We start from the raw sequence: 17,146 nt of genomic DNA, 5'->3' as shown, positions 1-17,146 counted from the left end.
CCAACATACCCAAGAAAAGTTATGCCGCTTGGCATGGCTGGCTTGGCAATGCGAAGTTTGCGTTTCATTGCCGGTCATGTGGGTGCAGCCTAAAATTCAATGCAGTCACCATCATTAAGAGATACGCAGTTCGGCGAGCACGCGAGGGGATCGTGTCCTTTACCATTCTCAAGCGCGGCCCTTCTTGCGTCAGCGTGGCATCTATTCAATTATCGGACAAAAAATGACCAAGCCTTCCTCTACTGGAAAAGGGGGTAAGCGAAGCTTGCCCTGCGTGCACCTGAACTTCGTCACTGTTAACTTACCAACAGGTAACGTTGACGGATTGCTTTGGCCTTTCGCTCCCTCACCTTGGAATCTTCTCATTGCTGTCGGATTGTCTGGGCTTCGGCGGCTCTAACGGCTGGATCGGCGTGCCGACGGCGAGGCCTTTGACGGTCGAGTTCCCGCCGCGCTCGTCGAACGCTGCCCGTTCCTCCGGAGAACGCACAACGCGTGGCCGTCCCATCCGTTTTCCGAGACTGAACGGAACGGAAACGAAGCCGGCGCAATGCGCGCGAAACCCTTTCCTGGCCTTTCCCTCCCCGGTGGAAGCGAAACGGTTCTGACTTGTTGCGCGCGTAGCGTGAGCAGGCGCCTATGCAGCTGGAATCCTTGCTATTGACTCATGCTCTGGCGCCGACGCAGCTGTCGACTCATCGAACCACCCTTTCCCGCAGCTGCTCTGCTATGGGAGCAACTGGGTTTTTGTGTGACCACGACAACACCATTTGTGAATCAATACAAGCTTCGCTTTTAAAAAAATCGCATATCCGGATGATTACCCCTCCCTCCCCCCACCATAAGAAAGTTCACAAAAGCGGCTGCATATTCTTTTCGGCAATGAACTATTCGAGGCGGGGATGGGGGTTCAGGAACTAATAAGACCTTCATTTACTCGTGTTGACTAACGAAGAAATATTTCGCTTCATTTAACTATAATGTTGTGGTGTTTCGACTGTATCACATCCCTGGAGTGACATAACTGCGTCACTTTGACAGCCATCCTAGGCGACTTGCTGTGTTGAGCACGCTTATTTAGAATGCAAATACCGTGTTTGAGCCGTACTAACCTTTTTCATGACACAAAATTGCAGAATCAAATTATGGGACCCTCCCACAAACTTGGATAAACTAAAGCGAAACTTCAGCACAGCTGTATGCCTGATCTTCACTACTTCATTGAGTACAGTAATTTGTACCACATTAAAAAATTTTAAACCTTGGATTGTAGAGCGGTCATTTGTGAGGAAGAAAAAGAGAAAAGAAAGTTGGAAACATTTGTTGCAGCTGCATATCTATATCACTTTCTCTCGAAAATATACTTTTTTTCATGATCATCATCATCACACCCTCTCTTTTTGTTTCCCTTCCCGATTATCCCAACACTTAGTAGCAGGCTAGAGCACAGTGGTTCGGACCGACATCTTAAATGTTCAAGACAAAGGCTTTCTTGCAAATTAACCACACTTTTCCGTATCGGGTATGTTTCTAGCTTCTTTTGTGGGCCGATTCCGGAGATAGGGAAATCTAAAAATGTGTACCGATCCCGTAGATCTGGTACCGGTGGTATCGGCGCTCCTGGTAGTGTCGGAACCGATGGTACCATCATGCGGTGCCGGTGGTATTGGTACCAGTAGTACCACCGCGCGGTACGGGTGGTACGGTGGTACGTGTGGTATGCATTCTGGCATTCTTCCCTCATGGCAGCCGCCGTTTTGACATTGCTGTTGAGAAGCTGTGCCTCTGGTCGAAGAAGCAGACGCTGTCGTATGAGATGCTGCGGGTGTCTCGGAATAAAATATATGGTTCACACACCCCACTCTCACCCTCTACTCGCTCATCGACTTCAACTGTAAAAATAACTTAGCAAGGGAAAAGCTGGGGCCAGGTGATTTATCATCCTAAAATCCTTACAGCGCGAGACCATAGAGAATAAATACCACGGACAGCGCTGACTTCCGACTGAATACAAGATTACGCTTTCGTGCCGCAAATACTACGTGCCGCAGAGCGGGAATGGCCGCCTGCGGGAGCATAACAATAGTGTGGTGCAAGGCGCAAAACGGCACTTGGCAGTACGCAGCAGGAAGAGTGGCTGCGGACCGGTTGCATAATTGCAGGCAAGAATGGCGCAAGAAATGGCGCAAGAGGGACCGGCAGTACAGCAGCGATCATGTCGTTCAAGCATGCCTGGATTATTCTACAGATGGTGCCGCTACTGATGGCTACGCAAGGAGCAAGCGACTGACTTCCAGTGTTGCCTGATTAACGCCCGTGCCCCGTGCGTTTGGGGCACATTAAAGATTCCGTGGGAGTCAAAATTAATACGGAGTACCCTGTTACGGCGTGCCTCCAAATCAAATCGAGGTTTCGGTACGTAAAACCCCAGAATTCAATTCAGTTTTGCTTGATTCATCGTTCCCAGGACACTATCACATCACCGACAGCAGCCCGTGGAAACGCCCAAACCGAGGATCGTCATCCGGCACAGTGCAAGCGACCATTTTTGAACCCGTATTCAGTGGGAAGCGGCAGTGCTGCAGCGATTATGTCGTTCAGGCATGCCTGATTATCTTGGAGGTTGGATATTACATTCCTTTATCATATTCTCGCTCAAATAATGTTTTCCTTCTTATACTGTCGTTCCCTGTAATCATTTTCGGAATCTTTAGCGTTTCGTGGTCGCGTTTTTCTATTCTACCTTCAGGGGACGTCGAGACCAATCCGGGACCATCAAAGGAACAGCTAATGCAACTAATCCTGGATAAGCAAACGCAGATAGAGGCGAAACTGTCAGGTATCGAGGGCAAGCTTGAATCTCTTCCTGAGCTAACCGCTAAGCTAACAACCCTTGAATGTACGGTCCAATGCTTTCAGCGTACAGTTGAACAGCAACAGCAAAGACTGACTGATAGAAAGACAGTCGTGTTGTTTTCGGCGTCTCCGAGGGCAATAACAAAATAAGAAAAGATATTAAAAAATGTGTTGGAAGAAATATTCCCTGGTACCTTTGACGTCACTGTGCCCTCGGTAAATTCACTGGATTGGTCAAATGAAGAAAAAGAATAGGACATAGGCCAGTAATTATGAGGCTCTATCAGTACCAAGAAAAAATAGTTATAATCAATAATTGCAGCAAACAAAAAACTGATTTTTGTGTATCTGATGACTACTCACCTGAAACACTTGGATAAGGAAAGTTGCTTTGGCGCTCTGCGCAGGAGGTTATAAACAGTGGTGTCAAGGTAAAGCTAAACCGCGACAAACTTTCTATGAACCGCCTTGCTTACACATAGCATTCGCGGGTTAAGCTTGCAAACAGTTATAACGATGCTTCCTCCTACCTTGCATGACGTCAAAAGCCGTGTGAGATCAGACTAATCAACGTTAATGCACGAAGTATTATGACAGTTTGGTATTACTACATGAACCTGATATGACTGCTATTACTGAGACCTGGTTGTCTCCTGATGTAGCGGACGCCGATGTGTTTCCTCGTTCGTACAACTTTCTTCGCAGCGACGGTCAGACGAGAGAGGCGGTGGCGCTGCATTACTAATTAGAACACTGAATTATGAGCCACTACTAAGCTCCCACGGATGTGAAAATGTGTGGTGCCGATTATTCATTAATGAAATACCGTTAATTGTTGGCGCTATTTACAGGCCTTCAGGAAGCTCATTGGAGGTATTTGATAGACTTGATGTCCACTTATCAAATGTCATGAACAGCCGAAGTAAATTAATTTAGAAAAGGGATTTTAACCTACCTGGCATGGACGGGGTGCTCGAATTTCAGGATATTTGATAAGCTGCATGCTATAAGCATGTTCGAAACAATGTCGAAGTACGACTAATTACAGATTGGTTAACAGCCAACACGAGTTCAGGGGCCCCGTCAGTCACTACTTGGCTCACTGTTATTATCCCAAGGATCCTTTCAGCATGAAAACAGCGTCGAGCAAGGGATTTCGGACCGAAAGCTTATCTTAACCACCCTGAAACTCAATAACAAGCGTTTGGTACGCTACCCGATCACAAAAGTATACAATTTCAATAGTGCAGACGACACGTCCATTTTAGATTGCTTAGAGATAGCGCTTGACGCAATTCCTACAACAAATGATATCGAACAGCGTTGGAATTACTTCAAATCTACCGCACAAGATTGTTTATCGCGTTTCTTGCCCCAAAAACAAAGCGCTTAGAAAAAAAACAACTAGCCCATGGATAACGCGGAACATGATCCATCTCAAACGGCGATTGCGCCGTGCGCATACGAATAAATTTCAGCATTGCCATTTGTTGGGCGTGTTGGTAAACTGACTTGGAAAGCATATTTAGCGCCAGCGAACAAGAACAGACGGGAGGCGCCACCACAATGCGCCACCGAGTCATTTTACCAACACGCCCAACATAGCGCATTGTGGTGTCGTCTCCCTTCCCTCCTTGTTCGCTGGTGCTAAAAATGCTTTCCAAGGCATAAGAATAAGCCAAGAAATACTGCAGTGACTGCAAACTTAAGTTCTCAGGTGAGCAGTGAACTAAAGAAGGCTCGGATGTTATATGTGAGTAATACTTTATCCACATGTATGGCAACGTCACCGCAGAACTTTTGGCGGCCCATGAGTGATTCCAAAAGTGCGGTAAAAAGCGTACTATTGAAACGTGTAGTGAACCTCAACTGGTTAAAGAAGCATTTGTTCAGTACTTCACATCTGTCTTAATTCCATAAATTAAGAATGCTTCAGAGCTAACTAGACACTCGGGTGATAAAAGCAACCTCGGTATTTGAAGAGAAGGTATAATGGCACTGCTTCTCAAATTAGACACTGTTAAGAATTGCCCGCTGAGGTGCAAGTTTTGCCAACCAGTTGCGACAGCGGCTTCGACTTTTCCTGCAAAGCCACCGTCATACTCTAGCCAAACGGCGTCACTAAGTCTACTGTGTACCAAGGACAATGCGCTGCGTCCGCCACTCTGCGTCGCGGCATTGCCGAGATGAGTTCGACGAACCAGGCTTTGTGACGGAACATGCCACCGCCGACCCGGTCTGCTGTGAGGGAACGTAGTTGGAGGCCCCTTCCCACGCACCGTTCCTGAAGTAAGCCCCGAGTTCTGCGAAGACCGTCTGGCCTCGGTTGGGGACCGTGCACCTGTGCGTAAGTGTGTGTGTGTAAGCTCTCTCGCAAAGAGGCGGCTCGTCTACTAGTCGAACGTTTCCCTCACCTAGGGATCGAGGAAGGACCGAGTGTTTATAAACCGCTGCTGTGCGGCTGCTCAGGGTACTTTCTCTCGCAGTCATGCTAGACTGATGAACTGCAACGTCCTTATCTAGATACTGTAAATAAACCCATATTCCTCGTTCTCGATGAGAAGCAGTCCTTCCCTTCAACAACGTCCTCAGCGTGGATAAGTTGGACGAAGACATGGGCCAGCTACCATCTAATTCATGCGCGACTCCAATCTTGACAACTGGTTACGAGCGGTGGGATTGACCTCCCAATCCTGACAACACCAAGTAGTCCCCAGGTCCAGATATTATACCCAATGAATGAAACGCTGCTGTGACTGGGTATCAGAGTTGTTGGCTAATATTTTGACTTGTCACTCTGCGAAGGAAAAGTATCATGCGACTGGCTACTAGCGAGAGTGGTACATGTCTTTAAAACAGGTAATAAGCTCCTTGTGGATAATTATCGTGCCACTTCAATAACTTGTACGGCATGTAAAATTATGGAACATGTGATTGCAAAGCACTTAGAATATATATAGCATATATAGAACATATATAATAAATAGAAAATAACGTGTTTTTCAGAAGACAACGCGGATTTAGGAAGGGCTTGTCGACAGTAACCCAACTGTTTGAAACACTACATAGCTTTGCAACAGCCTTCAATTCCCGGCAGCAAATAGATTGATGGCAAGAGACTTCTCAAATGCTTTCGGCAGGGTGCGCCATGTCAAGCTGATTGAAAAAATATGTGACCTTAGTGTTGAGTCTCAGGTATTTAAATGGGTTCAAGCTCACTGCAAAACCTCTATCAATTTGTGGAATTATGTGGAAGCCATTCATCAACATTGCGCGTGTTGTCGGTGTGCCGCAGGGGTCAGTTTTGGGGCCTGTGCTAATGTTATTGTATATTGGGGTTATTGCAGTTGATGTCCATCCATTGGTTGACGTGATATTGTTCGCGGATGGCTGCGTTTTGTTTTGTTGCCTGAGAAGTGTCGGTGACGAAATAATTTTGAATGAGTCTTTCAAAGCTGTCAACGACTGGTACCCGGCGTGGATGCTTAGTGGCTATGGTGCTGGGTTGCTGAGCACGAGGTCGCGCAATTGAATCCCGGGAACGGCGACCGCATTTCGACGGGGACGAAATGAGAAAACAACCGTGTACTTATATTTAGCTGCACATTAAAGAACCCCAGCTGCTCCAAATTTCCGGAGTCCCTCAATACGGCGTGCCTCATAATCAGGTTCTGACACATAAAATCCAATAATTCAGTTTTTAATCAACGTCTGGTGCACTGCACGTGAGAAGAAAATAATTTTCAAAAACTACCTGTATGAAAATTACAAAGAACAAATTCCTCCTGCATTATCCATATACTATTATGAGAAAGAAATCAAGCGTACCAAGCATGTAAAATATTTGGGAGTCACTGTTAACGATAAGTTGTGGTGGGACAAACATATTGAGTACATTTACGGATCCGCCCGACGTAAGCTTTGTTTCCTAAAAAGAAAGCTACACAAGGCCACTCCTTAGGTCACACTCTCGGCGTACAAAACTATATTAACGCCAGCACTAGACATGCAGGTATAATTTGGGACCCTAACAGTCATACCGAAATGAGTTAATTGGAAAGAATCCAGAGGTTAGCGGCCAGGTTAATTTCTTTCTTGCTACGACAGTGAACAGTCTGTGACGGCACTCCTTGACAGAACCGGTCTTACACCGTTGTCTCAACGAAGAAAAATAGCGCGGCTGAAATTCCTGTACGAGCGTTATAATAGGAACTTGAAAATAAATCCAGACGTATATCTACGATGTCCAGTACGAGTATCAGCTCATACCAATCACCATCGTGCCATTCATTCTTACACACCAAGGGTTGCCAAATTCAAGTGTTCATGTCTCATTCGAACTATTGGTGAATGGAGCAGACTCAACGCCAATGTGTTCACAGGATGCCACTCAGCCGAACTGTTTCGCAGAGGCTGGAAATGCTTTTCGTGTAGATATCTCTCAATTTTTTTTCTCCCGCTCTAACAATAATAAATAAATAACCACTAGAGATAATTGATGTTGCCGAGGTGATGCTATGTGACAATATGTGTGTAAGTGTGCCTTTAATTCCCCTCACTTGCCATCATCAATAAAGAGTGTTCTTTCTGCGACTAAAATTCAGCTGAAGTTCAACGTTGTCCGCGTTATTTCTTGTATATATCTACGTGTAGCCTTGCGCGTATATTTCATCTGGAGGCTGAATCGCCTTCCAACTTTACTTTTTCTTTCGTAAGAAAATACTACACTTCAATCACACTAGTCTCCAAATAAAACCCGCGTAAACCACGTACTATTCGCCATCACACAAAAATAAGATTTAGAGATTTTCTGAAAACTCCGGCGGTTGATAGCGAAAATCTAAGAACGATTCAAAATAGGACGTCACCTGTTCGCCAAGCCGGATTGTGCCAACGAGTACTCAATTTCACAAGTAATTTATAATTATTTAGATTGGGCGACATGCTGAAACCTTGAAGTATGTAGGAACCAGCTGGTGATTAAAACATTTCATTTGAACTAGCACAGTGAGGTTAGCACCGCTTTTAACACATTCATTGGCTGAGCGTCTGATTCGAGACATTGGCGCTACTCGTAGTATTTTGTCGAAAAAAAAAAAGCGTGTCGTGCAACTTCTGGACAAATCTACGTGAAATGCCTGTGTATTTCTTTGTATTTGGGGGGAAAACAGGAGGAAAGCGAGAGATGGAAATTCAAGGCGATGTGCAAAACGAGAACAAGGTGAAAGCACGAGCCAGCGTTTCGACAAGTGCTTTCCTCGGCACGGTATATATGGGTAGAGTTCGCCGAAAGGGGAGAATGGGTAAATCGGGTGGGTGCGGAAAAGAGTGAAGCTGTGTCAACGGCGAGGGTGTAGAATGGAGAATGAAGGAGTGCTGTGCACAAGGCCGGTGACAGAGCCGTCTGTCCTTCACGTGTGAGTGGCCGTGTGTCTGTCGGCGTGTCAACGGCGTGCGGTCAACTTGCGCAACGTGTGGAGTGGAACAACTTGTGGTCATCGGCTACCTTATGTGCGAAAGAGATAATAGATCGACGGGAAAGGAGCGCACAGGAAGACACAGGACAGGCACTTATTGTCTTTCTCGGCTGTTCGTGTGTGTCTTCCTGTGCGCTTATTTCCCGTCGATCTGCAATGCACCATCTAGCCCGTCCGCAGGTGGAGATAATAGAAGGAGCCGTAGAAACTGGTGCTCGTGAAACAAATATAAGAAAATACTGAAATGGAATAAATAAATAAATAAATAAATAAATAAATAAATAAATAAAAGAAGAAAAAGGCCGGAGGGGCGAAGTAAACGAAACGAAAAAAAAAACAAGAGACTTGAGCTACCAACAAGAGCAACCAAACGAAGTACTAAGTGTTGTTGCTTATAGCTTGAAATTGAGCATAGCGAATAGATTCTAATGTACCCTTTGAAACGTTTATGCCTATTGCTTGCAATGTCTTGAACTTATGGATGAGGTATGATTCTCTGTATTTTCTTTCTCGTTCAGAACGGAAATTTGACTGTAAGATGTAGAGTTTAAGTTCATCAAAGTTATGACCTCGTTGGTTGAAATGCTCGGCGACGGCTTTGGAAACCTTTTTAGCTGTGTCCGCGCGATGTCCGCCTAATCTGACGTTCATTGATTGTCCCGTTTCGCCGATATATTGTTTCGTACAGAAGGAACATTCAAACACATAAATCACATCGGAACTATAGTGCAAGTAAAGCTATTTTTCACTTCGTGTGTATAACTATATGCCGGGCTTTTAATTTTAATGTCACTTTAAAGGTGCCTGAAGGTTCTGCGCCTGTGGCGACAACATGCTTTTGTGGCGACAACATGCTTCGCTGGTTGTCGCACGCATTCGATCTACCCTCTCTTCCCTTTAGAGAAAGCCTACCTATATATACTGTGCCGAGGAAAGCATATGTCGCCTCGAAAAAGACATGTCCACTCGTCGAACCGCCGGCTCGCGCTTTCACCTTGTTGTCATTTTGCTCGTCGTTTTGTACATGCTCGGTAGATTATAAGTTTCGTTCATGAGAAAGAGATTTGTTGGCAGTGAGAACTCGCAATGTTTCTCGCGAACCGCTGTTCAGATATCATATAGCAGCGATACTGATACCAAAGACAGGGTGTAGTTAGTTACCAAATATTCAAATCAAAGTCTGCAAGCGGATATCATCTTTAGAAACAAACACAACCAACCTGCTTGTATTGTTGTTTAAAAGCAGCGCGAAACCTTCGACCCGAAAATCCTACGCAAGAAACCTGGCCGGCTCGAATGAAAAATGCAGTTCCCAGATGATATTCTGACATAAGTTTTCAGAAATGGCTGAGTTTGGGGAAACCAATCAAAATCCGTTATTATACATGACCTTGACCTAAGCAATGGTTATTCTAATAACCTTTAGCTCACTTTCGTGGTCTTGCGAACAAGGGTTGCACATCAAAACAAGTCCGTGGCGCCTTGAACATTCAGCATTTGCTGGACAAATGAAGGCAAAAATATACATCAAGTTCGTTTTTATAAAGAAAAAAAAAACGTAGGTATCAACAAACGCAAGACACCAAGACTGGCAACTATAATTTTGCAATCGGCTCGTTGAAGGTATCAGGCGGAACAAGTCACCGTGGTGTGCCCTATAGATGTGCGTATGCCTGCTGGGGCGAGCGGCGCTTGATCGACATCTCGAAAGCGGCAACACCACCACCTTTGCTGAGCCTATAGCCGTATGTGTAGTTTGGTTTAAAATCATTGAATCGATTCGACACTTTTTCTTTGGTCATCTCCGGTGGAAATAGTTGTATAGACTTGTTTTATTTGGAACCGAGTGCTACAGCGCGCTCGAGCCGATCGGGTGCATGCTGCTAAAAATAACGCGTAATCGCGTGCCTGCCAGACACTTCGTGACGAACACCGATTTGACCGTTGCCACGGTAGAGTGTCGCCATGGGCTGTTCAGGCGCATCAGGCGTGGCGTGCGGGCCTTCGCGGACGGGACTGCGAAGGCGATGGGCTGCGCAGCGCTGGCGTGTGGCGCTCGTCGCCGGCGGACCGGCCCCGCGGTCGACGTGGCCGTCGGCAGCGAAGTGAGGGCGGCCGTCGCGTTGCCTTCCCAGAAGAGGCTCATCCTTGTCTTTGGTGAGCGAGCTTGGGCAGTCTGTGCTGACGCTCACTACTGCGATCACTTATTGCCGCTAGATCGCTGTGGGGCCAAATTTTACTGATCTCGAATTATTCACTTCCAGAAAAAAGAAAACGCGGACACGATTGAAACTATAGAAGTGTTTTTCATGTAAAAATTCGTAGGCAGACTGATTCAAAGCATTCCGTCGTAATATAAGCCCGTCTGCAGGTGTAGATGTTGCAAATTCTTCATACGTGAAAATGTTGAATGTATGCGGTATGAGCACAGAACTTATAATTTATTTGCGCATACGATACCGCTGTTTGAGTTGGCAATGTAAGGCGGTCTTCGAATGGTCTCGAAATTAGAAACATTTGGTACAGGCTTGCTCACTGCGCCGCTGCACGGAACATCGGGACCTTTATGATTCAACATTTTTGTGATAACACAAACAGGGATGTCCCGCTCCCCATGGAAATACTAATAACGTTATTGTACGCACAATTCTCTCAGCACTCCGACTCTCGGCAATTTGCAGTTGCTGTGATTAAACGAGGCTATACATAGTTTGTAAATGCGGTTTGTAAATGTACAAAGGGAAATTTGAAAGCAATGTTAACGTTTAGAACGTGTATGCGAATTCAAGATAACGTACGAGGGAGTGATTCAACAACGTGATTGCTAGAGGTGGTTGGTAGCTCATTTTTGTACACTCGTGATTCATCCATGCTTTAGGTCTCGCTTCTAGGTGACGTAAACGTGTGCGATAAAATGTTATGATACATACTTATATCGACCGCCCACTAACGCGAATTAAAGATTTATTTAATTCGCACTTCGTACAGCGTTGCCTTAGTCGCCTCACGTTTGCTGCCGACGCTCGCCCACCTTGCCATCGCGCAGGAGGCCCCGGCTCCCGCAAAGGCCAAATAGTGAACGACTTGGCGAACTGCTTTGGCTTCGAGATGGTCAGTGCCGAGAAGCTGGTTCTGGCATACTTTGCCCGCCACCTGCACTTGGACGAGGAGACATCGGGGCCCGTAGAATCGACTCAGCACGTCGAGGAAATGCTAAAGGTACGTGCTCGTGCACATGAGCGACATTGATTTCTACCGGTTGCAAGTTTATGTTTATGTAGTTTCGAAACAGCTTCCCGCGCGCCACCACGGCTGTAAAAAGTACATTTGTTGTCTTCGCGAAAAAATATTACCGGTTCCCCAAAGACAAACCCCCATCACACATATTTCCGATGCATTGACAGCGTCGCTTAATCCGGCGCCGGCGCATCCTGCTTAGGCTGCGCGGTGATCTCGGGCGAGAGGTGCTCTGAATCGGACGCTTCAGGGCAGCCAAGTGCGCTTGGATAACAGCGTGACTATTAGGTGGCGTATGATCAGCGCACTGACGCTGCGTTTCGTCATTGCGAAATTACCGCGGTAATAAGCTCAACTCAGTAGCCGCATAACTCTATAGATGAGTACGTGCCGTTAATTTAATCTCGGGTAATTCAACTTTCTGCTTAATTACAACTCAGTAAAAAGCGCCGCTGAGAAATCACGCATTGCAAGAAAAAAAATATAACTCGTTCAGTTTGAAATGAAAGCATGCCGTTTCGGTTAGCTCGATCCACACCGACCCCTCCGGCGTCCCCTCAGCCGCGTAGCGATTGCTATAAGATTGAAAACACAAGAAATTCAGCAGAAGATGCTACTGTTTATATAGGCGTAAATCTGTTTTATATAAATTTATTTTTAACATATATTTGCCGACGCTCCTTCGGCTTGTGAAGCAACCCGTTACCGCACCCCGCGACAAATTACAAAGACATCACCCAAATGTACAGAGGCGGCAGATGCTTCCCCGTCCGCATCCGCAACTCCGCCGAAGGCAGCAAACGATCGTGCGACGCGCGCAAGCGGGGTCGCTAGCGCATCCCATGCTCTTGCACAAGATGTTCCCAGCAGAGCATGACACTTCATGCCCGTTTTGCACACGATCGGAAGGCACTCCACAGCACACATCCTTGCAGAGTGCACTAAGCTAATCCCCCCCTCACCCCCCTTCCCCGAGCGATGGGAGACCTTGTTGTCCAGACCCGACCTACAGACCCAGCTCGCCCTGGCGGCGAGGGGCCAGGAACTGCTGGACGCATATGGGACCTGAGAAGAAGGTTCCAGCCCATCTGGTGCCAGCGCGCACCAACCTTTACTAAGGGCTCAGTAAAAGTTGATTCTCTTTGGCGCTTCTTTTAGGTCGTGTCACGCTGAGTCTGTATTTAGACATGTCGGTGCTCTTCGCCTCGCGCTGTTTTAGACGCGCTTTGTGAGCGAGGAACAGAAAGACATTACAGGCTACTTCAAGCAACAAAAAATCTTTAATTCGTTCATTTTCCGGTCGTTTGTTAATTCGACTTTTCGGGTAATTTCACCAAATCTTGCTGTCCCGCAAGAGTCGAATTAACGAAAGTCGATTGTAGCTGTTTGATTTAATCAAGCATGCACCTGAATCCAATCACCATGTTCGTGATCACTGAATTACTTCAAGAGAGCTGAGTCGCCTCGAAGGTGATGTTGTTGCTATTTTCTATAAGGTGTGCCAGATGTTTAATAGAAAATGGTTTCCAATCTACCCTATGAAGGTGGTTGGACAGCGAAGCTGTAAACGACAACTAGAGCCATTACCCATTGCGACGAAGGTTGAAATTATTTACCTGGCGACATTCACATGGACTTTACCTAATTGTTAGCCTAAGACGTTTCGACGGCCGGGGACTTGGCTTGCGCTGCTACTTCATGCTCCAACAAGGAGCAGACAAGAGATAAGAGAAATTCTGCGCGCCTCGTACGCACGCTGCTCTTCAGGAGTCTTCACTGTGTACGTGACCTTCCCATAGCAATGTCACAGCACAAATCACTTGCTAGGGGGGTTATTCTTTTACATATAAAAGTGCAGTTACGTTCCTCCCTGCTTCATATGCTAAATCAAGTTGCCGTCGCCGTGACAGTTTGCTCAACACTAATCTTTACCTGGAAACATAGGCGAGGAGCGCTACGTGCTTCGCATTGCATGTAGGTACAGGTGCGCCTTATCATCAATTGTGTGGTTCGGATGCTTGTTTTGAGCTTGTTCTTTATTGAAATGTATGCTGTTCTGTATATTGTAAGCGTGATTCCAAAGAAACGTGTGTACTGTTCGATTCACTTTGCTGAGTGAGTGAGTGTAGCCTCTGCCTTAAGGGGGTATGAGCCATTGCATTTGGGAACATGACCCACGTCGACGTTACGCCACCAGGAAATCCCTAGGCCCTAGCCATAGACAGCTTCGCTGTAAAAAAAAATCATCAACGATTACGATACCCCCTAACGCGAAATTTGAGCGCAGCTCCCTACGTGTTTTCATTTCGCCATATGTTGGCTGGCGCAGACAACCTGTCTCGTGCGGCACATTGCAAATGGAGCGAAGAGTGGCGCGACTGCCTCGCCAATCGGCAGATCGCGAGAGGCAGCCCGTGGGTGACGCGTGGGCGTGATTCACAACAGCCGCCGCAGACAGACCTCCGCTCATGCCGCGCTTTGTTTCCATATATGGTATCGCTGAACAAACGACGCACGCTACTTTGGCGCCATCTCGTAGCTGTCGTCTCCGCAGAGCCCGTCTTGTGCGGTACTGACCTTTTCTTCTCGCGCTTTTGCCATAACCTCCTCCTTCGTCTTGCTCCTCGCACTCTCTTCACTACGCAGTCTTCCATCTCCCATTGCGCATTCGCTCTTTCATGCTTCGCTGTGCTCGTTCGCTCGTTCGCTCGCCGACGTAGGACGCCGAAAGCCGACGCCGGCGCAAAACACAGGAACGGGCGCCTAAGAGTTGCGCTCTAAAACTTTAAGAACATGGTACAAGATACGATCCCAAAAGTCACGATGTTCAGTCTTCACGCCTCTGACAACCTAACACCGCAGGCGTTATAATTGTATCTTGCACCACCTTTTCTTAATCTTTTGTTTCGTTGAGCAGCCTGGCTAACGTTAGCTCGGACACATGGTAGATTAAAAATGCGTTTTTATAGATTGGGTTGACTTGAGCTCGCGGTGTTGATGCGTGCCACATGTGCTCCGCACTTCCGGAGCACAGATGTTCCTTACAGATATATCACCGCGACTGTTAGAGCAGTGAATTCAGCACCAGAGGGAGTCATTAGAGAGAGGGAGTCATTACCTTGTGTCTGAAACTAAGCGAAAATGCATTGAATGAGTTTGTTAGCAAGACATAAATATATGAAGAGCATGTAAACCAAAGACACTATTTCTGAAGAAAGCTTTCTTTGCTGCGAAACTGATCTATTTCAAACGCGTAATTCACGTGCAGTTCTATGCGCAATTTTTAACGGAATGCATTGGTTATTTGCGATAAACTTTTCTAGGTATGCGGAGGTGTGACATATGCTCACGTTTATATCACTAAATGTCGTACGTGTCTTGGTTTTCACTATAGTTAGCGCTTCCCATATTTACTCATTCTCTGTCCTGGAGCTTTTATTTATAAGCATCTAAGCATGTTACAAGCGCATGAGTTAGATATCACCATGCAGCCTGTCGTCAGTTGCAGGTGCACCCGAAAAGAACAGCATATGATTCACGTATAGTGCCTCCCATATAGAATAGAACTTTCGAAAATGCTCCTTGCACGAATTTCACTGACTATCCAGGGTGACCCGAATCTTGTGAGCTTGTGGCTTCTACTGGAACTGCTGGGCCAGGAATTAGATTCGCGCTGGCAACCAGGCACTGTGTTCCTGGCCGATCCGGTGCCAAACCTTCGATACATGCTGCCCAGCAAAAGCCAATTGCGACGCTGCCAACGTGACATCCAGCTCTTCGAGAAACAGGCACGTGTGACGGCGTGCATTGGTGTGTCTTGCCTGACACCCCAGTTGGTGGCGCACAACCCCGAAAGCATGTTGCATCCTTGATTTCATTCATGTGGCGGTAATGCTAGCTTTGAATGCGAAAGCATTATATGCCCCATTAAGTGAAAATCTGTCGTAGTCGGCGTGACCGAAAGATGGTACCAAAAATGGTTGACGGCGCAAAGCGTAAAAACACGTCAGAAAATGCTGGGATTGTCGTCAATTTTCTCATGGAGGTTGCTGTAAGCAAAGTAAATTATTGACTTTGAAAAGAAAATTCGGCACATTTCGGTCTTGGTGGGAACCGAGCTCGGGTCTCTGGGGTGCGAGACGAGCACGCTTACCCGACACCATGGCGGCTCCACGGTTGTGTCTGACCAATCCAAGTACTAGCATTATTTCTTAGCAGTCCCAGCACCACCATTAGTTTTAGTAATCTGAATAAACTTAGTTATGAAATTGTTATTAATTCCTTCAATAAATATAAATCATAGCTGATTGTTTAACGAGTCAACTCGCTTTTCGACCATTAAGGTCTTTCTCAATAAACCAATGGTGTGCCTAGTGCGTGCGTCATTGCCACGTCACGTCACAGCCATCGGACTGACTAAGGGTGTGGCCTAGCGCATGTGCGCGCGTCCTTGGGCATATTATGGCGCAGCCGACGGGGAGAATGTAGCGCCACGTCATCAGTGTATAAAATGCGCGCGTTCATGACGTTCGGAGGTCTACAAACGACATAATGCTTTCGCATCGCCACATGTAAGCGGTCTTAACTATATCTGCTAAAGGTTTTGTTTTCTACATACTTTTGTGTGTCTGTTAAGCAAGTAATGATCGAGAAGAAGAGGAACCGAGGTGCTTGAATTTTCATTCAGCCAATCAAACCTTTCTTTCAGTTTTTAAAGGGACAAAAAGAAAGACGTGGTTAAAATAAAAAAGCAACTCTTGTCGACCGTTTGAGAGGCCTCATCAACCCATTGCAACAGGAGCGACGCCGTGTAACTTCTCGAAACTTGCCGCCAGTGCAGGGAGCTTAAACCGCACCCTATACATGGTATGGTGCAGGGTGTGGGCTCGGCTCCTGCCAGCTAGGGTTAAGTTGTTTTTTCGTTTATTTTTATTTCGATTTACTTCTCGTATATATGCCTTCCTTGGCTTGATTTTCTGTTGCAGCTCCGTATTCTGCCCGACCTTCCACGATGTAACTGTGCCATTCTAGTCCGTCTATGGCTTAGAGTCGCATTTTCAAATGCGTACTCTTTCTTATCGGAATGGCCAACAGCCCACTTTGTGACTTCTGCGGGTGCAATGAAACAATCGCGCACCTTCTTTGTGAGTGCCTTCGTTTCAACCCGCAAAGAGCAATCCTCTCAGCCACCCTAGACAAGCTGGGCAAGTGCCCCCAATAACATAAAACAACATCCTTGGAAACTGGCCTACGCGAACATCAGCGCGATCCGCTATGAAGGCGCTGCTGCGGTACTTAAAAGACACGGGGCATTCTGACCAATTGTGAATGTACATCGCGTGGTGTAGGACTGTACCGTGACACTGCGTAACACTAGGAACGCCTTCGCAGACTGCATGACAGTGCCCACACACAGAAACAGTTAGTCTGTATCGTGTGTACGTGTGTGTTTTCGTTGTGCCACGATCCACCCGGGTTCGTGAACAAGGGAGGGCTTGAGGCACCTTCCGTTAGACGGACGCTCCGCAGCGTGGTGGTGCTGAACGATGACTGACCCCGAGCAGCCGTGCTCGTCG

The 17,146-nt window shown here is 46.7% G+C and overlaps 1 protein-coding gene across 5 annotated transcripts in view; it reads left to right on the top strand.

Annotated features, from left to right (window-relative positions):
- Positions 1-219: 219 nt before the first annotated feature.
- Positions 220-17,146, top strand: part of LOC135913585 (uncharacterized) — a 38,265-nt gene continuing 21,338 nt past the window's right edge. Inside the window, exons 1-4 of one of the 5 annotated variants that reach the window (XM_070538181.1) lie at positions 220-254; positions 10,290-10,490; positions 11,380-11,552; positions 15,179-15,358. In XM_070538181.1, coding sequence (XP_070394282.1) covers positions 224-254; positions 10,290-10,490; positions 11,380-11,552; positions 15,179-15,358 — 585 coding nt within the window. In that variant the 5' untranslated portion in view covers positions 220-223. Of the gene's footprint in view, positions 255-10,150; positions 10,491-11,379; positions 11,553-15,178; positions 15,359-17,146 lie in introns of those variants that run through there. The other 4 variants (XM_070538182.1, XM_065446096.2, XM_065446098.2 and 1 more) reach the window with 4 other exon arrangements.

Source organism: Dermacentor albipictus, chromosome 4 (genome assembly GCF_038994185.2).
Source record: "Dermacentor albipictus isolate Rhodes 1998 colony chromosome 4, USDA_Dalb.pri_finalv2, whole genome shotgun sequence".
NCBI lineage: Eukaryota > Metazoa > Arthropoda > Arachnida > Ixodida > Ixodidae > Dermacentor > Dermacentor albipictus.
This window is presented reverse-complemented; position numbering and strand designations above follow the sequence as displayed.